Below are 22,517 nucleotides of genomic sequence, written 5' to 3' on the forward strand. Positions count from 1 at the left end.
TCCATTCATACGGATGAGGTCCTGTAGTGTGACATACCATGGGACATAAATTTAGGTCAGATTTGGCCCATTACCCTTACACCCAGGCTATCAATATACTTTGGCTCTGAATGTTGTATAGACACTTAACAGCAGGTTAAAGCTTGTATATATATATATATATATTATATATACATATATACATATATATAAATAAGTATGAATAGAACTTAAATATCCTTGTGTGAGTGGTAGTACAATGACATTAGTAAAAACCTTTTTTTTTCACAGGCACTATGGAGAGGTTACATGGCTCGCTGGAAAAATCCGAAAGTTCTTGAAATTCGACAAGAAATGAGAGCTAGAAGATCAGAACAATACATAAGGTGATACAATGTGTATTGCATGTAATAATAAATGATGTAATGATAAATGAGAAAATTAAAATGTGTAATATAGTAGGGTGGGGAGAGATGGGACACCTTTTCATTCTATTTTCTCGTCCTATTTGGTAGTAAACAAAGAACATTCAAGGAATTATAAAATAGTATCCTCATGACTCCCATAGACCATTGTTAATTGTTAAAAACAATACATGTTATGTAGATAATACATCGTATTTCCTATCCTATATGTATACAGTGACCTAACCATTAATATATATCTCTTCAATCTATAGCTTGCTCTGCCATGAACTACAAACCATGAAAGAAAAACAAGAATCGGAGCGCAAGATGAGGGAATTGCAAACTGAAGCTATAAGGTTTATGTGGACTCAAGTAAGTATTTGATTTGATTTATAAAATTGTCTTGTACTAAATTGTGTTGTAAACTAATGCAATGCTCTTATGTGTGTGTATATGTAATTTATTCTATGTGCGTGAGGTTCTACAGCGTGCCATGCCATGGGTCCTGAGATATACTTTGGCTTTGATTGTTTGTGAAACACTTGCTGTTTTAGTTGCAAAACTGAGGTGCTGAAATATATGTTATGACTCCTGTTCCAAAAAGTTGCTGTAAAACATCACACCAGCCACCCCTACAAAAGTGCAGTCCTTTCAGTGTTGCCACTTTTTCCTAGATTCGTCAATTGCAACAAAACCGACCTGGCAACACTGGTGTTGGGAACAATGACTCATCAGATGATAATCAAAACTTTGCTGACTCATCAAAACGGAGGTCACCTGATCAAGGGTTAGTGTATTTCTTGTAATTGTTTTATAAGATTTCTATTTTTTATTTGTTTTTTTTTATGTAGAACTTTTGTGTACATTTATTACGGATTTTTTATATTTTCATAAATATCTTTATTCTTTATTCTTTTGGTTTTAAACTTTGATTTTAATAAATTTATGATATTTAGAAACAGGAAATCAAGACAGAGTCGTTCAAGTTCAAAATCACCTCGCAGAAATTCTAGTGTTTCCCCATCAAAACAAAGCACAAGAACTAAACGTGCAACACTGGATGGACCTAATAGTCCCAACAAAAAAGGGTAAGGTTTAAACTTTGTTATTAGGCCACACCATGGGACCTGATTTAAGCCAGAGATGGCACATTACCCCCTTTTATTTAATATGTTTGTCAAACTTCTATATTACCTAAAACACAAAAACACTTAGTCATGTTTTTTTGCTTTATCATGCAGTCGTCATGCATTCGAATGCGATTCAATTGTCAGCACAATTTGCGATGATGACACAGCAGATGAGTCAGCAAAAGTAAGTCACAAATTATTTTTGAATAAAATATTTAATATATAAGTTTTTGAAAGACATATATATATTATATATATACTTATTTTAAATTTTGCTAATTTTATAAAAAAAAATTCTATGTTTCGCAGAAAAAAGCTGACGTCTCTTGGAAAGATGACCCCGATCATGGGGTTTTCCCTTGTTTAACCCCACAAATAACCCTCCAAACGCCCCCTGAGAATCCAAGCGACCTCAAGAAAAAGGAAACACGAGCAGAAGACACAGATGAGGGACATGGTTCACTGACTACAGACATGGATGGGTGATTTTATTGTTTACAATTTTTCAAGAAAAAAATTAGCTTTTTTTTTTGCTCTTTCACCTTTTTTCTCTGCTAAATCAGTTTTTTTTTTCTCCCATGATATTATGTTGCCTAAACTCTAATTACATAATCAGAGTGGTTCTTATCAAGGACCCAAGATTTAGGCCACAGTTGGCCCATTACCCCAAGACCCAGGGTGTTAAAACCATTTATATTCGTTTAGTGTTTATGATTTTGGTTGCAGTTTTTTGTTTTATATTTTCAGCACCCAGGCAGATACAAGCGCTTTAAACACAAAGCAAGCGGATGAAAATATTATTCTTAAGTCGACTGTGGAGCAACTACAGGCACAGGTGTGTTGGTACTAACTTAGGGCTATATCTATACAAAATATGTGCAAAGTTAAGCAGTAATCTAAATTTGTATATCTAAATGTGCAAACATTCTATATATAGTAAAGTGAGGGGATATGGGACACCTTTATCTTATAATATCCAAATATCCTGATCATGTTTTAAACAATTAACAACGGTCTATTGGAGGCATTAAGATACAGTTTCATGATTCTTTGGATGCTCTTAGTTAAAAAATAGGCTGAGAAAATAGAGTTAGAAGGTGTCCCTTTTTCCCCAATCTTCTGTATGTAAACTTATAAATAATCAAATCATATAAATATTTTTAAATGCAACAGGTTGTACAACTACAAGAAGCATTATTGAGTTTTTCTGATCGTTTAATCAACAACGAAAACAACAACAACGCAGACAACACTAAAGTAGAAACAACCATGGAAGAACAGGTAAAAAAATTACACAAAGAAAATTACAAAATACAATTCAAACAAAAAAAAATTATAAATATTTTTGTGTTAAACATTTTTTGGGTAAAAGTCAAATTTTTACTAAAAATGACATTTTTTTATTTTCATAAACATTTTTTTTGTAGTTTTCTGATGATAGTTCTGAAAACCTACAAACCACTGTTGAAACTGTGTGCTTGGTTACTGAGGGGACTTCCCCTAAACCAGGAATATACGAAGGGGAGATTTTAAGTGCCAGGGACAGCATGCCAAAAATGTCACTTCTGGTAAGTTTTTGTTACAATTTCAAGTTTTTTTTTTGTTATTTCGTCGCAATTTTGAGTATATTTATAAATTTAAAACAAAAACTGAATCCTGGTATTCTTAACACTCAAAAATAAGACATATTTTGCGTTTTCAGGAGATTTTATTGGCTGTTGATTCTGCATTAACAGAGAAAGAGCTTTGGTCCTTATGTGAACAAGCTATACTCGCTTTAAATACAAGGAAGAACAACCCAGTTAGGTGTGTACCATAGTACCATGTATAATTGTAACTTATTTATCCTCGCATGGCTGAAAAACAACTGTCGTTATAACACGAGTGTCCTGTTTCATACACCTCTTGCTCGCTTATGGGTTAAAACACACATATATATGTATATATATGTAACTTTGTGGGTGATTGTTTGTCTATTTTCCGCTTCTAGCTCTTCCTTATTGCTTCCTTATATATCTTACAGTTCTCATTTCCCAACCATTTAAGGCTGGTACTAACTCTATTAACCTGTTCCAACTGGTTTAAAGCAGTATAAACCATTTCTAGCCAACTGCAACAGTAATATAACATTTCTATGTTCCATTATCCAGGTACATCTCATTAGAAACCACATTCCTAAGGAAAGATGGTCTGGTCTCATTTTCTGAGGACAGCGCTGATGTCACTGCAGTGGATAGCATCTATCTAGCACCAGAACTTTCAGAACCAGACACCAAAGCAACAATCAAAGTACAAAATTTAAAAAAATATCAATTTTATTCACTTTTTTTCTGTTTTATTATAGCATTCTTTTTTAATTTTTGTTTTTTTTTTAGTCCTCGATTTTTGGGTTGTCAGTCTCCTTATGGTCAGCAGCAGATTACAAAATGTCGGACGATCAGGCACCTTGTTTTATCGGAACAATTTGAATCATTACTCGTCGCAATGTCAAGTGATGACTCGGCAAAAAGAGCTGATTTACCCGATGTTATAAAGGTATTGCTAATTTTTTTACTTTTTAAAATTTTTTTTCTTTTTGTATAATTTTTTTCGTGTTTATAAACAGTTTAAAAGCATAAACAATCACTTTGAAATAAACTTTTTTTGATCATGTTTTTTTTTAGATTTTTAAGATATATATATATTTTTATAATTTTTATTCCTTTTATTTTATTAATTTTCATTTTTCAATCCTTATGACATCACAATGTAGATGTGTGAGGCATTCCACTCCAGCGCACATTGCAACTCGCTCGAAGTTTGTTCCTCATTGTGCGCTGAAGCACGAGATGTACGACACGGATCGAAACGTAAGATCAACTCCCAGATGCTCCTCCATGTCCTCCAGGAGGAGGAGCAAAAAGTGAGGAGCAGTTTTAGGAGCAACGTGGTTCCTGAGATCAACACTTGGAGTTTTGTTTTAAAACCGGTAAAATTTTACGATTTTTCTGTAGTTTATGTGTGGAAAAATGTAAGTTTGCTATTATTTTTATATTTTAATTTGTCTTTCTTTTTATACTGCAGCATTTTTTCTGTGTTTTTTTTCCATTTTTGTTCATGATTTTTAGAACTTTCAGTCAAAATTAATAAAACATTAAAGATTTATTGGAAAAATTATGATAAAACCCAAAAATCATAAAACCGTTTGTATATTATATAAAAAATCGCAGGCATCAGAAAGATCCTTATCCCCGAAGAAAGAAGTTGACCCCACACCCCATGAAGAACTTATGAGAAGCATTCAAGAGGGCAAGAAGCTACGTACGAGCCCTAAACCAAAGATATTTAGCATACGTGAGATATTCGAACACGATCCGGAACAATTAAGGAAACTGAACATCTTGCCTGGACAAAGGAAGAGAAATATTAAAGTGAGAGAATTTTTAGTAACTTTGCTATGTTTTTTTCTCTTTATTTTGAATATTTTATTTTATTTGTTTTTTTTATTGTAAAGTCTGTTAGGAGTTTGAGGCTCGACGCTGTTATCATTGTATTGTAGGAGAATGTGGCCTTTGGTCAATACATTTTACTGCGATTGCTCCAACCCAGTGGTCGCTTATTGGTTGTGTCATATTGACCGTCCGCGCCCTGCTATGTGAAGATGTATAAGTTACATTCAATCACCCACAAAGTTACATACATGGTAACTTGTAAGCGGGCACAGAGTGTATTAAACAAAAAATACATATAATAAGGATTGTCTTACCCTGCAACACAGAAACTTAACTTAAATTTGTTCATCTGGTATTACAGGCAATGCAAATGGCATTGCGTCGCCAACAACCCCGTGACCCCACCTCACCCCCAAGAAGCGGGGTTGCTACAGCGCCTCGAGCTCTTAGAGCTGAAATCCGGGATTCCCCCTCACCCCGTGCTGACACACCCGAGAATTGCAGCGTGGTTTTAAGGTGGTTTCCATCGAAAATCTTCGACAAACATGGGGTGGAAATGGACAACGACAAAATTTTGGGATATCGGTAAAAAATTTTTTAATTTTTTACATCTTTTTTGATGCATTTTATGTAAAATTCTTGTTTTCGGTACTTTAATGAAGTTGATTCTTTCAAAGCAAAATTGGAATTATGCTATTTCCTATTTTATTACTTTTTAAATCCTTGCAAAATCTGCAAAAAAAAAAAACTATTTAAATATTATTAAAAATTGTTTGAAAATTCTTTGTTCTAGCAAATAGGTACATATTTGACTATTTTTTGCCAAAAATTGAAACATTTTCTCCGTTTTAGCATCTATGTAAACGGTCAACCAAAGGGCATGGTAGCTGGTAGCAAGTCCAGGGCTTTGTTGGATGGATTGAGACGTGCATGCGAATACAGGATTCAAGTACGTGCTGTGTCAGCACTCGGAGAATCTGAACCTTCTAATACAGTGATTGCTTATATCACTAAGTCTGGGAATGGTACAGGTAATTTTAGTAGTGTAATTTAAGCCTGGGATGTAGACTTATTGGGGTAAGGTTATTTTATTCTATGAGCTTGAGACACACCTAAGACCTGGGGTGTAGGCTTGTTGGTCCCAGTCTATTCTATTCTATGAGGGTGAGGTCTTCAGTGAGGCACACCTAAGACCCTGGATGTAGGCTTATTGGTCCCAGTGCATTCTATTCTATGAGGGTGAGGTCTTCAGTGAGGCACACCTGAGACCTGTGGTGTAGGCTTATTGGTCCCAGTCCAGTTACAATATTCACCAACTTAAAGCTATTTATATTTTAGAAACACCATCGCCAAAGAAACCAGAAAAAGTCCAAACTGATACCATGTTAGCATCACCAAAATTATCACCACCCAAAAACCCAACAACTCAAAAAGGTAAAACAGTTTATTTTGTTCAACTTTTTGACTGGTTTGGTAAATTAAACTTTGAAAAAAAATAAAATTAATTAGAACTAAGAAAGGAGTAAAAAATAACTTGTTTTATAAAATTGTTCCTTAATTTTTTTGCTTTAAAAATCCCAAAATTCATAATTTTCAATAGAAATGAAAAGTGTTGCCGTTCCAAAACCTCCCCTGACCATTGGTGCTGTGTTCCCTTCAAACCAGGCAACACTGGAAGCATCAAAGCTGCATACATCAAAAACTTTAATACCACCAGCTGAACCAGCTCTTTCTACATCTGGAGATAGTTGGACAACTGCTACCTCTCCTGGTAGAACTGGAGACGTTAGCGCTAGAAAAGGTATGTTTTAATTGGTTCTAGGCTCATTGGGGCAAGGCTGTTCTATTCTATGGGGTGAGGTCTTCAGTGAGGCACACCTGAGGTCTGGGATGTAGGCTTATTGGTCCTAGTCTATTATATAAGGGTAAGGTCTTCAGTGAGGCACACCTGAGGTCTGGGATGTAGGCTTATTGGTCCCAGTCTATTCTATGAGGATGAGGTCTTCAGTGAGGCACACCTGAGGCCTGGGATGTAGGCTTATTGGTCCTAGTCTATTATATAAGGGTAAGGTCTTCAGTGAGGCACACCTGAGACCTGGGATGTAGGCTTATTGGTCCTACGCTGTTCTATTTTATTTGGGTAAGGTCCTATGGGTGTGGCACGCTCAAATCGTTCCATTTAAGTATAGTTTACCTGGCAGCAACAGTGTTTCAGTCATTTCATATCCTGCCCATAAGTACAGTTACATTATTTTATAATTTAAAAACTTCAGCCCCAAAAGCAGTTACTTCTGGTGAAGATATAGTAGAGCGTGTTTTACGACGATACGGTATTCAAAAAGCCTCGACACTCCCCCCTTTACCACGACAACAGAGTACTATAGCTCCATCTGATGGCCAAACTGGGGATGGAGACTCTAGCGCCACCATGCAGGCAGATTCTTCGTCAAATGCAAGTGGGGAAAATATCACTCCGAGGTCCAAAGCACTTCTTGATCAGCTAAAAGATGAGTTGCTACAGTGAGATTACAAATGGGCCAATTATGGGGAAAAGCCTTCTATTTTGGGGCCAAATATGGCGGCAAAAGGTTTAATTTTTGGGCAAATTATGGCAGAAAGGGCTTTAAGTTTTTACTTGCAATGCCTTTGAGTATATTTTGACTCTAACTCTTTTAATAAAACTATTTTTATATTCTTTTTGGCCTACTGGTATCAAAATGTAAAATTTTGTTCCAATGTTTCCTCTGCTGTTCTAGTTCTTGCTAAATGGCAGATGAAACTTTAAAATAAAGTTACGTTTTTTCATAGAGAATCTAAAAAATATCACTATGAGTGGCAGCAGAGGTATAATTGGAATTTTCGGGTTTTTGATGGTAAAACTTTAAATCTAGCCACATAAACATGACAAAGCTAATTCAAAATGATTAAGAAATTCATGAAAGTAAAGACGTCCGCTATTGTAGCCATAAAACTTTTGTCTTCATTTTTTTGAGTAGTTTTACTTATAAGTTATAAATTATATGTTTCTTCACATTTTAAATGCTGAAATATTTTTTTGCCGGTGCACAAAATAATTACATTTTTTGGCGTTTAAATTTGCATTTATCCATTTTCGATTAAAACAACTTTTGCTAGTATGCCACTTACAGTATAAAAAAAAGTTAAATGGTATTTATTTTCCTTTAAATACATCCGTTTTCTTGCACATCCTATATCTACTAACACATGGTTTTTAGTTTAACTAACTTTTGTCATTTCATCCTTAATTTTGTTTTTTCGTAGAAATTTAGGCTTTTTCGAAAAAAGGAAAACATTTTGCTATTTTGTTTCGCCCACACTGTATTCTGTTTTTAAAATATATTTTCAATGCTAGATATATTATAAAAAAAACACATTTTAAAACACTTTTTAGATGTAATTGTTTAAAAATGTTGTACCTAGTTGTTCAAAGCAGTCAACTCTTAGGAGAAAGTTAAAAAAAAACATTTTTTAAAAAATATTTTGGTTGCTGATTTCTGTATCTCAACCAATCACAAGAAAGGAAGCAAATTCAAACTTACCAATCAGATAACATATGCACTTTATTAAGCGCTCAGCAAAATACAGGTAGGTCTCATTATTTAATTGCAATCAAATTATATAAAAGCGTATATTCTAATATAGTATTTACAAAAAGGTAGTAATCTATAGAAAACATTTGACATACACTTAAAAATATATTCTACACTTGTTATTTCAGAAATTACTACTTTATTTCGCTTAAAAAGCAGAATGCTGGTTAAACGAATGGAAGTCATTTATTTATCATGGCGGAGAAACGGCAGTCGTTATGAGACGGGTGTTGCCTCTAGTTTGTAGCAGCAGACATGTAAGTTTTAAAGTTAAATGTTAGACCGTCATTTGAATCTTGAATGAATGTGACTTGTTTCATCCTCGCGTGGCGTGCAAGGAGAGTCGTTTTCTTTAATCAGATCTACAACATTTCTTATTCGCGCATAACGCGAATGTGTACAGCGTTGGTACAACGAAAAGTATGAGAAATGCGCCCCATGTACAAACGCCTACAATTGCCGCAATGAGAATCGGAGACGTTAGTGTTGACTGTAAGGACAATACTGCGCTCAATCTGTTAGAAACATGTTACAGTTAAATAGGGTAATAAAATCCACTTTATATAGTACTGTGGGTAAGATAGATACCGTTAGAGCATAATATCATGGTAATAGGCCAACTCGTACTTGAATGTTTCGGGGTAATGAACCAATAACTCGTGCTTGAATTTCAGGTCCCGTGGCGTGTCACGTTACAGGACCTTACCCATGTTAAATATGAATGAATGTAACCCATTTATCATTGCATGGAGGGGGCAACACAGCCGGTAACACACACGGGTGTTCGGTTTTACACACCTGGTGCCAGCTTACGAGTTGCAACGTATGCAAATTTGTGCGTGATTTTTTTTTAATTCCTGTTTTTGATCTTATGTATTTTTATGTACAAAATAATGATAGAAATACCACTTACTTCGTGTACATAAGAACCGACACGGGCGCTGTGGTCATCGCTGCTACAACAAGCAAGGCAAGAAAACATAAGATCAAAAATGCAACGAATAATTCGCAGCAATGGTTCCTTGGTTTTTGACTGTGTGAGCCTCCGTAGTGACGACGAAGGATTAGGAGCTGCCTCTGTTGCTAAGCGACGGAGAAAAATAGTAAGGTGTGAGATTGCTAATTAGCTGGTAAAACTTTGGAGGAATATTTTATTTATTTGTATTGTATGGTTACATTTTAGACAGCGCATAAGGGACCACTATGTTGAAGCAATTGCTGACGTTAAGTGTCTTGCCCAATACACACTTACGCCCACAATGGTAGCATAATCAAGCCTTGGACCTGTAAACTCTGGGTTTCTGAAGGCATGACTGGTAATTACGACAAATAAGTGTTATGTGTGAGACTTGAACCCAGTACACGTTGCGGTCATTTAAAATACCTGCATAACATAACGTTGGTAACGATATTCAGCTTCCAAAAATCCAACATAACCAACTGACATCATCACGCTTAAAAGTTTTCCACCAACTGCAATTAACCAGTAGAAGTCGCTAGAGAGCAATATAAATAATTATTCAGGATTTGATAAATGAATTCAACTTCTTTATCTTTGCGTGATAGGGCAACGACAGTTGTTGTAACACGGGTGGTCCGTTTTATACACCTCGTGCCCGCTTTTGGTGATTACGTTAGTTCGGAAATATGGGATATTATGTTCTAACATCAGTATCCATTTTACCCCGCAGTACTATATACCACTTACATAGATAGTGGGAAAATTTGAGAATCGTTCCAATCGCTTAGTGGACTCAAATTGTTGCATGTTGATGTAAACGACGTATGGCATTTCCAACATCTGAAGAAAAAATGATGTTTTAACTTGGTTTGAATGAATGTAACTTATTTGTTCTTAGGGCAACGATAGTCGTGATAGCACAGGTGTTCTGTTTCATATGTCTTGTGCCCACTTACACGTATACACCTTGTGGGTAATTGTATTTTCTGCATGGCAGACAGCCCAAAACTGAAAGCTGGGTTGGAGCATTTATGGTTAAGTGTCTTGCCCAAGGACACATACGCCCACAACGGTAGCAGCGTTAAGCCCCAAACTCGTAAACTCTGGTCTAGAAACATTCGCACTACCCACGAGCGTGGGTTCTCATGACGTCACCGCTTTTATGACGTCATCAGTTAGTGTTTAAAATGTATTCTCACCTAAGACCAACAGGGGATAAAACCAACGACAAGGCATCAGTTGCTAAAGCGGCGAGTGTGACGTCATGAAAAAGAGCGAGCATAATCACTGTAGCGTAACGGAGCACTCGTTTTATTCCTCTTTCCTCTTTGCGGAATGTGTAATCTGGGGGAAAACAAAAATAGTTGCAACAGTAAAACTGAAAAGACCTTTAAAACGTGACAGGGTTTAACATCTAATGAGGTCTATGAAAATAGCAACCTGGGTGTTGGAGTAATAGACACTTTTGGCCAAATCTGAAGTCCCATGGTGCTTGTGTATATATAGACGTAGTTTTTACGCGTATTTAACTATACCACCATAATTTTTACCTAACTTTTTTGTTAATATTATTAGCAAACTTTTTCCAGCATTTGATTGCGACTATACTCTACTTTACAGATGCTAGGTTCGAATACCACCCTCGGTAGCTTAAATACGCACCAATATAGTCGTCTTCGTCTGATACGCCTTCGTCTCCGTCAAAACGTGGTGGATTAGATACTGCTATAACTGCAGGGAGCAAGATGAAACTGAAGCCAGCAATAACCAAGTACGCCCATGTAACTATTGTGCTGTCTTGAAAATTTCTGTCGAAAAGATTGTAAAAAAATGTTTATTCTAGTATAGTACTGTGGGGCAAGATGGATACCGTTAGCACATAATACCCTCATATTTCCCGGGTATACGATTCAAAACAATCTTTGTTTGCTACCACATGTGATAAAAAGAGAATGAAAACATGTCCCATTCGTGGTACAAGGCCTGCGTTGATTTTCTCGCGTGTTACAGTCTTATACAAATTCTAATTCTAATTATTAAATTTCATGCAAAACGCTTTGCGCGTTCTACAATTGCGTTTGAATTTAATCAGGTTTTCGTCTGGTTTTACTATAGAGTTGTTTAAGCAGTAAGTTAGAGTCGTACTGTAAATAACATAATCATGTGCTTATATTTGGATCAAAATGGTCTTGAACAGTAGAATGTCATTTATACTTACGAGGTAACTAGTTCGGAATTTTGCTCAAAGAACTGGAAATTCTTACAATAACTCGTGTTTTGAAATGCCGGGACGGAGTTCCTTAATGCGAACGTTTGAAAGCTAAATAAACTGAAAAACATGGATGTTAGAAAGTGGAAAGTCATTTTACCACTAACCTAATTGTATGGCTTTACATGCTATGCAGACCATGTATCGGTCTGTTATATCTAAATAAGGTGTACACGCCCTATAAGGCCAATTGCCTGTAACAGCCACGCTTTTTAATTGACACTCTTTCCAACACTTTTTATCCATAGCGTGATCTAATATTCTGATTTATAACTTCGTAAATGTAAATTGGTATATTTTTTTAACCAGGTAGTACATTTCGCTTCAGCATTGGTTTCTTTTTGAGTGTGTTCCTACAGCGAAAGATGCGAGGGGACCTGGGGTATTTATAAAGTCCAATCTAACGGCTGGAAATTGGTATTAAATTTCAAAGTTGTAATTGTGCAAAAATTAAGATTTTTGGCGAATGCTTTAAATTATACTAACAAATGGTAGGCCTATACGTGCGTTTAATGTGTTTAAATACGACCGCCATGCCTTGAAAAACAAGAAATTTCGCAATGTCACGGTCACATGCCTACAAAAGGAAACCATAACATAAGATAACGTACCTGATTTCGTTAAAGTGTATCAGCCAGTACAATAAAAAGCCATCCCCCGCAAAATCTGCCAGTTTAATTATAACGAACAGACTTATGGTAAACGTGTATCTTGCGCACATATTTGCAGAATCCTAGATTTTCAAATCAATTACTGCATAAATAATTTGTTTATATAAAAGATATATAATCATGAAAATGCGTACTGGTATATATAACACATAGTACTGTGGGGTAAGATAGGACACCTTTAGCACTTAATATCTAAATATCCTGAATTAACAAGTCTATGGGAGTTGTGAGCATACGGTTTTGTGTTTTATGGTCTTTGAAATGTTTTTTGTTTACTACCAAGTTGGACGAGAAAATAGACAAAAAAGCGTCCCATCTTCCCCCACCCCACTATATATAACACAATAAGTGCCCTAGTATATAATAATTGCATAACGCTAGCCAAATCTTTATCGTATACTGACAATTAAAACGTTTTAAGTTTTCTTGTTTTCCGTTCTGTACGACTGTAGCTGTAATAATAGTAATCCATATCCTAACAACCCATTTGCACGACTAAAAACGTTATTCAAATTTCATAAAAATCCGACGAAAAAAGCATTGCAACTTCTGTATTAAAAACCTCATGCGTATATCTTTACATTAAATAAACACTAAAATCGCATGGTAAACTTTCAAGTTCGTTGTTGGCATTTTATAAAACTGGCAAATACTGCACTAAACGTACATGCATTAAACTTTTACGTATCATGGGTTTTTAAAACCACTAAATCAGCATGTTAGGACTTTCCAAAATTTCTGAGTAACTAAAAACAGTAAGCCTTTCTATTACGCGCACGAATGCGCAGCTCAGTACTTCCCGTTTTACGCTTCGGTTGCGTCTTAATATAGGTTCAGGTTAGCCTCCTTTTCTGCGGTCTAAAAACAACACCCAAAACGAGATGCCTCCTTTATGTATTGGGTAATATAGAAATGTTTATAACTGGCCATAGTACTGTAGTGTAAGATGGGATAACTTTTCGCACATAATAACCCATATTTCCTAATCGTTTTTTGTAACAATTAACAACGCGCTTTTAGGGTCGTGAGGATACAGTCATATAATTTTACCAATGTTATTTGTTTACTACCAAATGGGACGAAAATATGTCTCTACGTTAATTATGTTAATCAAATGCCGCAAGTTTCGCTCAAAAAGTTACATACGCGGTAACTCGTAAGCAGGCATGCGGTGTCTGAAACAGAACACTCAAGTTATAATGACTGTTTTTGCCCGCCACGCGAGGAAAACCATTTATTTAAATGTGCCCTGCGCCTTAAACCAGCAGTGTTTCCGCGATGTTAAAATATTAAACGGAGATGAAGAGAAAACGAAGTAAAAAATGACAGGAAACACTGAAATTCTAAGCGTTGATTGCCTCACCCCGCTTTTCGTTTACCATGCTTATAAAACCGAAGCAATTGAGCCACACGTACACAACGACCACACTTCGGATGCTGCTGTTACTTCAACTGCTACAATGTACGGTATTGGATTTAATCTCAAGGTTTGAGTTAAGTACTATTTAAATTTAAACTAAATTTGTGTTACTTGCTATTACTATTATACTTTCGTAGTGTTTTACTACGCTACTTTTACTATTATATTACTGTATTGTTGTTACTAATACTACATTATTATTATTTTAACAGTAACGTGCCTTGCGTTTTACATTACATTCTATTTTAATGTTAGTTTACTTTTATCGATAATTTATTATTTCAGGATTTGCTCGACAGTTCTTTATTACGTCAGTTGATACGTCACCTGCGACGTGGCATCGGAATGTTAATATTGCGTTCGTTACGTCACAATCGCTTCATTAACTCGCTACGTCACAATTTCACTCATTATGTCGCTAAAATCGGAAGAACATCGCGTCACAGCGTTCGCTTTCGCTTGCGATAACTACGTCATCGCTAGCCACGTCAATACGTCATAATGCGTTTATTCTGCGCGTACGTTTCGCGACGCTTTTTATCATGGGGCCCCAAGCACGTTTTATGTTTGCGCAAGGCACGTTGATGATATGTTTTAATTTATTGTAATTATATTTTCGCTGCGGGTTTGCGCAAATGAAGAAAGAAGTTCAAAGAATCGGTAAAGTATAAATCACAATTGGCATTATAACGTACATAAGCTCTTTTCTAGAAACATCGCTGATGTGACGTCACGAAGTGGTGATGACGCAACAGAAGAACCCACTTCGTAAGCTATTTTGTTTTGTCACTTAATAGTTTTCATAACTTGAAGAAGGCAGTTCTAGGATGTTTTATATTTTTAGAAAACGGTATGTGACGTCACAGAGGACCAAGCGACCGAGTTACGAAGCTCTAAATGAAGGTAGTTGTGACGTAATAATGTATATGATGTGTTTTAACGATTCTATTGTTGCAGAAAAGCCGGCGAATGAAACCGCAAAAAAGGCACAAGGTATAGTTTGATAATAAAAGCAAATAGGAATTTTAAGTAAAGTATACAATACCTTATAGTTAAGTATGAATTATTTAAGTAAAATGAGATACATTTTAAATGGAATGCATTTTACGTATATATATAACAAGTTGTGTAACTAATGTTTCCTGTATTCGCAGACGAAGAACAAAGACGAAGACGCCGATAAAGGATGCCGGTTTGAGGTTTTGAGTGTTTATTATTGTGTGTTGAATGATTGGGAAGCACTTTTACAGTGTTGCCAGACTGGTTGTCCCTTGACTGGTGCACTCTTACAGTGTTACCAGTCATTCTGTGTTGCTAGTCATTTTTGCTGGATCTAACGTTTGCCAGCTGTTTTTGAAAGTCACTACTATAGTGCATTTTGCATGTCACTGAAATATATGCAATGAAATTATGGCGAACATCTTGCTGGATCGGATTTTGTTGTTGTACACTCTATTGGGTACTTCGTCTACAAAGATTGAATCTTTCAGCGATTCTGTATAGACCTAATCGCTTGGTGAGAACGCTGTATTGGTACACAAATACTCCAGTATATTACGCACTTTATAATATACGCGCCTTTTTTAACACTTAAGTTCCCTTGTGTTTTAAATTCCCTCTAATTAAATTAAATTTTAATAAATGTTATGATAATTCATTTCAATAAATGTAACTTAAACTTCCCAACGTTAATAACTATATATTGAAACGTCATGTAGCGCGATTGGGACGATGGCCACGTCACAATTGCGCTACGACGTCGATACGGTGGGTCAGAGCATTGTCCTGACCCAGCGTTCGGTGCGGTTACGTCAGTTTTGATTGAGTTGCGTCACGGCCAGGTTGTTGCGTGGACGTCGCCGCCAGTGATGCTACGCTAGGTATTTAGGTCACTGTCAATGCGGTTCGTAACCACCTGGCGTAGTTTCGTAACGGTCGATGCGGTGCGTAGCAGCCGAACGATATTATATTGCGTGAAGATATAACGAGAGTATCGCGGTACCAACATGGCGACTTATCTTGGGGTTAGGACATACGGAGCTGTTGTTGGCTTCGATTCCTTGGGGTCGGACATTCAATATGGTGTACACTGCAAATGATTATCCTTCAGGATTTGAACCATATTTTCTTTGAATATGTTTCAATGATCATGTCCGCGTTAATTACTTTTTGCTTGTCCCCTTTTTGTATGGTTGAGTTGTTGTGTTTGTTGCACGTTTGGCACAATTTTTCTCTGCACTCGTAGTAATATTTTTGTCTTTTTGTCGGCGTGTTATTTGTATTCGTTGTACAATTTTTGTCTATTGGGGTACTTTAACCTGCGTGGACAGTAACATCCCGCAAGGGTTTCTCACCTAAGTAGAAACCCACTACCATTGGCTGGGGGCTTGTCGTGCCGTAGTGGCTTTCCACCAACGCCAGCCACCTAAATTATGAAGGTATTTTAATCCTGTTATTATTTTTCAGAAGGGAATTTCTTTACCACGTTGTTTTAGAACAGAATATTGAAGTGCTGTGTTTAGCTGTATGCTCCATATATGTCGCACTGTTGATTTTCATATCTACGAATTCAGAATAAACTGTACCAACTTTACGTATTACGTATTCATTGCTTCATTGTATAATTATATAGCACTTTGGGGTAAGACGGGACACCTTTAGCACATTTTACAAATATCTTGATCGTGTTTTATAGAGTTAACAACGATTTATGGAAGTTCTGAGGATACGGGTTTTTAATTCATTAAATGTTCTTACTACCAAATTGGACAGAAAAATAGATACCAAATTGGACAGAAAAATAGAATATGAAAAGGTATCTTCCCTTCATACGATTTAAGAGTGAGGACCATAGTACTGTAGTGTACACGCCAATTGCTAAAGCTGGGAAAGTGGCCGCTACTCCGCTACTGTATCTGGCTAGAAGTCGTTGTAAATAGCCGTCTAAATTAGCGAACATATCCAGCCTAAAGTAGCAACTGTTTCTAGCATGAAGTACCCGATTTAAATTACCTACCATTTCTATAACCTAAGGTAGGCAATCCTACATATAAAACTGTATAATGTTTTCTACGAAAATGCTTAATTTTCATACTTTTATCATTTTTACTTTAAACAGATTATTAACTCAAATAAATGATCAAAAGTGTCAGAAAACTGGTCCCAAGCTTCCTAGCCACAGAACTTGCAGCTGTATGAGAACATACAGGTACGTGAAACAGACTCTCTACACCAATGTACAAACAACAGTTTCTACAAAGACAAAAATAAATAAGGACACTTAATACTAGAATGGCAATCAGAGGCATTATTAGGGAACTGCTTATTTTTGAAAAAAAATTTAAAAATTTCGCATCTTTTCATCTTAGGAAAAAAATTAAAATTTTTCACTTTTGACAAAAACCATGTACTTTTTTTCGGAATAAAATTGAGTAAAATGATTTTTACACTTTCGGTAAAACTAAAAAGCAATTAAAAATTAATGAATATGTAGTGAGCCACTGCCAAATGTCCATTAAAACAACTGCTTTTTGTCCATTAAAACTGCTTTTTTGGGGTAAAAGAAACATTCCTCTAATTAATGGAACACGAATGTAAATAGCATGGGCACAAATTTAGCCAAAAAACGTCGAAAATAGAACTTAACATTCGTAGTACTTTGGGTTAAGACGGATACTGTTAGCAGATAATATCACATATTACATTTACTTTATGATCGTGAGGATACGGTTATATGATTCTGTTAACAGTCTTTGTTTACTACCAAATGAAACATAATAAAAACATGGATAACTTACCCGGTTATATGATTCTGTTAACAGTCTTTGTTTACTACCAAATGAAACATAATAAAAACATGGATAACTTACCCCTATATAATTATATTAACATATGCACTTTGTTCAATATGTGACCATTTAACTGTAATCGAGTGTATGAAACATTAACCTTTTAAGTTGGTAAAGCAAAATGACCTAATTTTAATTCGCATTTGAAATAAAGAAAATCACACGATTAAATTATGTTGGTCGAAATTCAGTTTCTTTAGTGACGTAAACTCTCGGCGTATCTACGTCCATTTTTTTGGGGCTTGTTGGGGGGTTATGGGTTACCCCTTGTAAGGAGGGGGCTTTTTCCGCCCCTTCTTGTACAGTTGTAACTTCAGGATGGGGCTCCGTTAATTCGGAGGTGTATGAGTTGGTGGAACAGCCGCTTGGACTACAGGGTTTGGCACACATGTCTGTTGGGATAAGAGGGTTATGGTTGGTGCTCACTGTCCAGTCATAGGTTGTAACATTTTATATGCTGTATTCATACACTTCATGTTCACTGTCGAGTTATAACATGAGTGTCTTCTCATACATCAGACACACATGGTGTATTCATACACCTTATGCTCACTGTTGAGTTATAACATGGGTGTCTTCTTATACACCAGACACACATGGTGTATTCATACACCTTATGCTCACTGTTGAGTTATAACAAGGGTGTCTTCTTATACACCAGACACACATGGTGTATTCATACACCTCATGCTCACTGTTGAGTTATAACATGGGTGTCTTCTTATACACCAGACACACATGGTGTATTCATACACCTTATGCTCACTGTTGAGTTATAACATGGGTGTCTTCTTATACACCAGACACACATGGTGTATTCATACACCTTATGCTCACTGTTGAGTTATAACAAGGGTGTCTTCTTATACACCAGACACACATGGTGTATTCATACACCTCATGCTCACTGTTGAGTTATAACATGGGTGTCTTCTTATACACCAGACACACATGGTGCATACTGCATTTGCTCACTGTCTATTACATTAATTTTTTCAGTGATGCCAGATCAAAAACATGAAACTCACCGGCAACACTGTCATCTCCATCACACACAACTACAACATCTTGTTGTGACATCATAGAGCATGGTGATGACATCATAGGGCATGATTGTGACATCACAGAGCACAGGGAGAATGGGGGAAGGGTAGAACACGGTAGTTTACAAAACCTTTCGGCAAGTTCTCTAGCATTGTCGGACTCCATCTGGAAATAAGTTGTTTTTATGGAAATCTTTTGTTTTAGTGTGATCTTAAAGGAACGACGTTTCGTCTGCCAAACAGTAAAACATCATCAAGATTTGTCGTTAAGTAAACTAACTAAATCAAAATCGTGATTAAATCTTAAAATGTACAGTAATCTATAGATTCTCCACATAAATTGTAAAAATTCATAATAGAAATAGCATTAACCTTAAAATAGTCGGCCATAGAAGCGACAATATGGTCACCCGGGGCGCTATCAGAGTTTTCGGTCTCCGGGCACGCTTCACTGGTTTCGCTACTTTGTTTACAAAGCTTGAAATCCGAGAAAACCTGAAAATAGAAATATTATATTACTTGATTTACTTGTACACCTCATGCTTGCTGTCGAGTTATAACATGGGTGTCTTATTATACACAAATCATACATGGGGTATTCATACACCTCATGCTCACTGTTGAGTTATAACATGGGTGTCATCTCATACACAAGACACACATGGTGTATTCATACACCTCATGCTCACTGTCAAGACCCCACACCTCACCTGTTCATATCGTTTTTGAAACATCTCAGCAAGTTTGAGTGATTTATCCTGACAAGTCCTTCTTTCTCCCATTAAGTTTAAATGTTCTTCTCGTAACTGTTCAAGTTGGCACTGAAAACGAAAATGGGAAAAAATTTACAAGGAGAATAGAAAACAAAATCATTAATCTGGCCCAAAACTTTAAAAAAAGCTGTCAAAAACAAATTGAAAAAAATAAAACCCAAAAGTTCCTAAATAAAATTTATATTTGTTCGTAACAACAGCCTTGTAAAACCTGTAAAGATCTGATACAATCCATTTTCCTCTTCCTACATCTTTGAGCAGCGATTCTGTTCTTTCCCCTCCTCCTGATCTCATGGATTGCAGTTATCTAAAAGACAAATATTTTTATCAAAAGTGAAAAAATGCTAAAAAACACAAATTACGGTAAGAAAAAAAATTAGCTAGAGGCAAAAATATCCAAAAAAATTGCGGTAAACCTAACATAGACCAAGAACAATAGAAAAACAAACGATTTACTTGTTGTGGGGAAAGTGAGGGGTTCCGATTGAGCAGTTCTTGCAGTTGTGTCCTCGGGAGTTTGGTGATCTCGTTTATGGAGAACGGAAGGACAACATCAGATTGTTTCCGGAGTTTTCCACAATTTTCACTCGAGTAGTTGCCAGCACATTTACCTTGCATGTAGCTGGAAATGGAATATAAATTATTCTTTTTATTCTTTTTTATAATGTTAAGGGTGCCTGATGTCAAAACAGGGGCGATCTTATGTTTACACACCTCATTTTTTTGCTTAAAACAACTTTTACTCTGCTGGTATGGGACTATACAAATAGGATGAGCCAAAAGTTGCTGCATATATTTTTAAAACCTCAGATTTGGTTGGTCATTTTCTTGTAATTAAATGTAACTCCTAAGTTCCATACATAAAAATACCAGTTGTGTTCTGTTTGTTCTTTTTAGGACACCACAGTGGACATAATATGATACATTAAAACTTACAAACTTCGTTCTGAATCATCATCAGCGCTTAATGCTTCGTCAGTGTCCGAGTTATAATTTGATCCACATTTATTGACGTGAGAACTTTGTGAATATGATATCGTGCACATGGGACGATCATATGATGATGGGTCATAAGGTACTTTAGTAGGGTACCTGAGAAATATGGGGTAAAGGTAATTTTAGTTACTTATTTATCATCACGTGGCAGAATAACGACAGTCGTTTTAACACGAGTGTTATGTTTCATACACCACATGCCAGCTTACGAATTACCGTGTATGTAACTTTGTGGGTATTTATTTTTCTGTATGAATGGCAATTTAGATAACTCAGAGCCATGAGCCATGGTGTTGGTAAAAATCATTCAAATTCAAGGGTTTTATTTGAGAGTAATGCTAGGAATTGGCTTACCTTATTTGTTGGCTGTTGTAAGATGGTTGATCGCATGATGGCACAGTTTTAGTGCATGGGAGTCGGTAGTTTTGCTGTTGCAAGAAATGTTGTAACATCATCTGTGAATGACAATGTATTAGGTGGAAGATAGACAGAAAAAAATGAAATGGCTCAATTGTTTGTAGAGAGGTTACTGGTTTAAGGCTAAAGGTTGCTACCATTGTGGGTGTATATGTGGGCAATACACTTAATGGTAACAGTAACTACATAAGTGGGCACGAGGTGTATGAAATAAAACAACCATGTTATAACGACTGTTGCTATTTAATTTCCAAAATTGGAAATATAGTAAAACCACATAATTGCCGTTGATTATGACATCACATACCTGTTGTTGAGCCTTGGGCAACGAGGATAAGTTGATTGTTTCAGCACCGGGAGGCAGTACAGAGGTGATGGGCTTTATGTCTGGAATGTATTCAGTTTTAGTTTTTATTTTTATTTTTTATTGGTTGTTTTCTTCCCTTATTCGGGCACGAGGTGTGTGAAGCAGAACATATAACAAATGTCATTTCCCCACCACACGAGGACAAATAAGTTAAGTTTATCACATTTTTTAACGAGGTGTATGAAACAGAACACCTGTATTATAACAACTGCCGTTGCCCTGCCACGCCAAGATAAATAAGCTACATTCACTCATCTAACCTGGTATTGGTGTAGCAGTCGATGGTTTAACGTCTGAACTCGTTGGTTTCGAGTTTAAACTAAGTTTGGCCATTAGAGGGCAGTCTCCCTTTGAATTTTTCACATCATCTTCGCAAGTCTAAATGTTTGGATTATTTACCTTTATTACATATGACGAATAAAAATAGCCCTTTTTTTTCAAATTACATGAAATTTAAGTTAAAAATGCCATTAACAGCAGCATGATCTTGTGTTATCACTATATACACCCTTACTTAACTGTATTGTAACCTAATACATTCTACTTACCGAGGTGTATGGGTTCTTAGTCTCCACACAGCATTCGGTGCCTGAATAAAAAAACACAATAAAATATATTTTTATATTCATTACAATTTTTTTAAAAGTTTTACTAAAGCTTTTGAAATGACATTGCTATAAAGGTGACACTCTTAGTTAAAAAAAAACTTTTTTTGGGAAGTAAAATAATTTTTAAGTGTAAATCCGGGGTGTAAATACACATTCTTGTTTGAAATTAGGCCTATGATTTTATATATATATATATATACTATGAGTATGTATAATGTATATTCTATTCTGTATATATATATATATATGTAGTAAAAATAAAATACTAATTACCTACCTTCTGAACAGGGGTCTGTTGTTTTGGAAGCCATTACAACTTTTCTGGAGAAAGCAATCCAATTGTTTATATTACAGATGGGCATTATGTTAAATACTAGCATAGGCCTACTGAATGTAAAGGTACCTTGATATTGTGCTGTTTTTGCAAGCTTTTGAACCATCTGCACATTGGGCAACTGCAGTAGGGTCAGAGGTTTCTTGGAAAAGTTTCTGTAAAAAAAAAATAAAGTCAAAGTAAAATATTTAAAGTCAGAAAGTTTTTAAGTTTAAAACAAACAAAAAATACAAATTTTTGCAGGAACAAATT

The 22,517-nt window shown here is 35.8% G+C and overlaps 4 protein-coding genes and 2 long non-coding RNA genes across 8 annotated transcripts in view; 4 read left to right on the forward strand and 2 right to left on the reverse strand.

Annotated features, from left to right (window-relative positions):
* The window catches only part of LOC100175850 (centrosomal protein of 97 kDa-like), a 10,340-nt gene extending 10,308 nt beyond the window's left edge, over positions 1-32 (forward strand). Inside the window, exon 18 of the mRNA XM_026834855.1 lies at positions 19-32. Coding sequence (XP_026690656.1) covers positions 19-32 — 14 coding nt within the window. The remainder of the gene's footprint in view (positions 1-18) is intronic.
* Positions 33-260: 228 nt separating this feature from the next.
* LOC101242116 lies at positions 261-8,348 on the forward strand. 2 transcript variants are annotated; one of them, XM_026834786.1, is made up of 12 exons: positions 261-365; positions 659-758; positions 1,061-1,173; positions 1,343-1,474; positions 1,628-1,700; positions 1,826-1,998; positions 2,264-2,351; positions 2,690-2,797; positions 2,944-3,084; positions 3,219-3,322; positions 3,667-3,805; positions 3,892-4,039. In XM_026834786.1, exons 1-12 carry the CDS (start codon positions 289-291, stop codon positions 3,982-3,984), a joined length of 1,341 nt encoding a protein of 446 aa, XP_026690587.1. In that variant the 5' UTR covers positions 261-288; the 3' UTR covers positions 3,985-4,039. The 2 variants fall into 2 exon arrangements, with proteins under 2 accessions (XP_026690587.1, XP_004226173.1); XM_004226125.3 differs by lacking the exons at positions 261-365; positions 659-758; positions 1,061-1,173; ... (2 more) ...; positions 1,826-1,998; positions 2,264-2,351 and adding exons at positions 4,269-4,484; positions 4,726-4,926; positions 5,309-5,532; ... (2 more) ...; positions 6,548-6,748; positions 7,221-8,348 and having other exon boundaries at positions 2,729-2,797; positions 3,892-4,051.
* Positions 8,349-8,512: 164 nt separating this feature from the next.
* LOC100178930 lies at positions 8,513-12,545 on the reverse strand. Its single transcript, XM_026834787.1, has 8 exons — positions 12,400-12,545; positions 11,738-11,848; positions 11,182-11,327; positions 10,719-10,863; positions 10,267-10,359; positions 9,943-10,054; positions 9,472-9,641; positions 8,513-9,073 (listed from the first exon to the last, which is right to left on the reverse strand). The coding sequence occupies exons 1-8, from the start codon at positions 12,507-12,509 to the stop codon at positions 8,911-8,913; spliced, it is 1,050 nt and encodes a 349-aa protein (XP_026690588.1). The 5' UTR covers positions 12,510-12,545; the 3' UTR covers positions 8,513-8,910.
* Positions 12,546-12,766: 221 nt separating this feature from the next.
* Positions 12,767-14,253, forward strand: LOC113474301. Its single transcript, XR_003395962.1, has 2 exons — positions 12,767-13,946; positions 14,165-14,253. It is a non-coding gene; the product is annotated as an uncharacterized LOC113474301 (long non-coding RNA).
* Positions 14,254-14,468: 215 nt separating this feature from the next.
* On the forward strand, positions 14,469-16,213 carry LOC113474300. The gene is made up of 4 exons (XR_003395961.1): positions 14,469-14,647; positions 14,724-14,782; positions 14,837-14,872; positions 15,034-16,213. It is a non-coding gene; the product is annotated as an uncharacterized LOC113474300 (long non-coding RNA).
* A 979-nt stretch (positions 16,214-17,192) lies between these two features.
* bach (transcription factor protein) overlaps positions 17,193-22,517 on the reverse strand; it is a 9,636-nt gene continuing 4,311 nt past the window's right edge. The window contains 14 exon segments of one of the 2 annotated variants that reach the window (NM_001078193.1): positions 17,193-17,676; positions 17,749-18,119; positions 18,756-18,936; positions 19,143-19,265; positions 19,481-19,591; positions 19,755-19,850; positions 20,000-20,165; positions 20,480-20,635; positions 20,894-20,994; positions 21,264-21,343; positions 21,584-21,701; positions 21,872-21,912; positions 22,209-22,252; positions 22,335-22,420. In NM_001078193.1, coding sequence (NP_001071661.1) covers positions 17,899-18,119; positions 18,756-18,936; positions 19,143-19,265; positions 19,481-19,591; positions 19,755-19,850; positions 20,000-20,165; positions 20,480-20,635; positions 20,894-20,994; positions 21,264-21,343; positions 21,584-21,701; positions 21,872-21,912; positions 22,209-22,252; positions 22,335-22,420 — 1,524 coding nt within the window. In that variant the 3' untranslated portion in view covers positions 17,193-17,676; positions 17,749-17,898. 2 annotated transcript variants of the gene reach the window in all.

Source organism: Ciona intestinalis, chromosome 6, assembly GCF_000224145.3.
Source record: "Ciona intestinalis chromosome 6, KH, whole genome shotgun sequence".
NCBI classification, from domain to species: Eukaryota; Metazoa; Chordata; class Ascidiacea; order Phlebobranchia; family Cionidae; genus Ciona; species Ciona intestinalis.

What these genes read in the sequence shown, in the direction of transcription:
- LOC101242116 (XM_004226125.3), top strand. Translation starts at nt 4,001, where the DNA reads ATGTCAAGTGATGACTCGGCAAAAAGAGCTGATTTACCCGATGTTATA. An exon ending in TAAGTCTGGGAATGGTACAG is followed by an intron (nt 5,979 to 6,285) that starts GTAATTTTAGTA and finishes TTTATATTTTAG; the next exon opens with AAACACCATCGCCAAAGAAA. An exon ending in AGACGTTAGCGCTAGAAAAG is followed by an intron (nt 6,749 to 7,220) that starts GTATGTTTTAAT and finishes TAAAAACTTCAG; the next exon opens with CCCCAAAAGCAGTTACTTCT.
- LOC100178930 (XM_026834787.1), bottom strand. Translation starts at nt 12,509, where the DNA reads ATGTGCGCAAGATACACGTTTACCATAAGTCTGTTCGTTATAATTAAA. An exon ending in AGACGAAGACGACTATATTG is followed by an intron (nt 10,864 to 11,181) that starts GTGCGTATTTAA and finishes GTTTTCCCCCAG; the next exon opens with ATTACACATTCCGCAAAGAG. An exon ending in TCGGTTCTTATGTACACGAA is followed by an intron (nt 9,074 to 9,471) that starts GTAAGTGGTATT and finishes TGTTTCTAACAG; the next exon opens with ATTGAGCGCAGTATTGTCCT.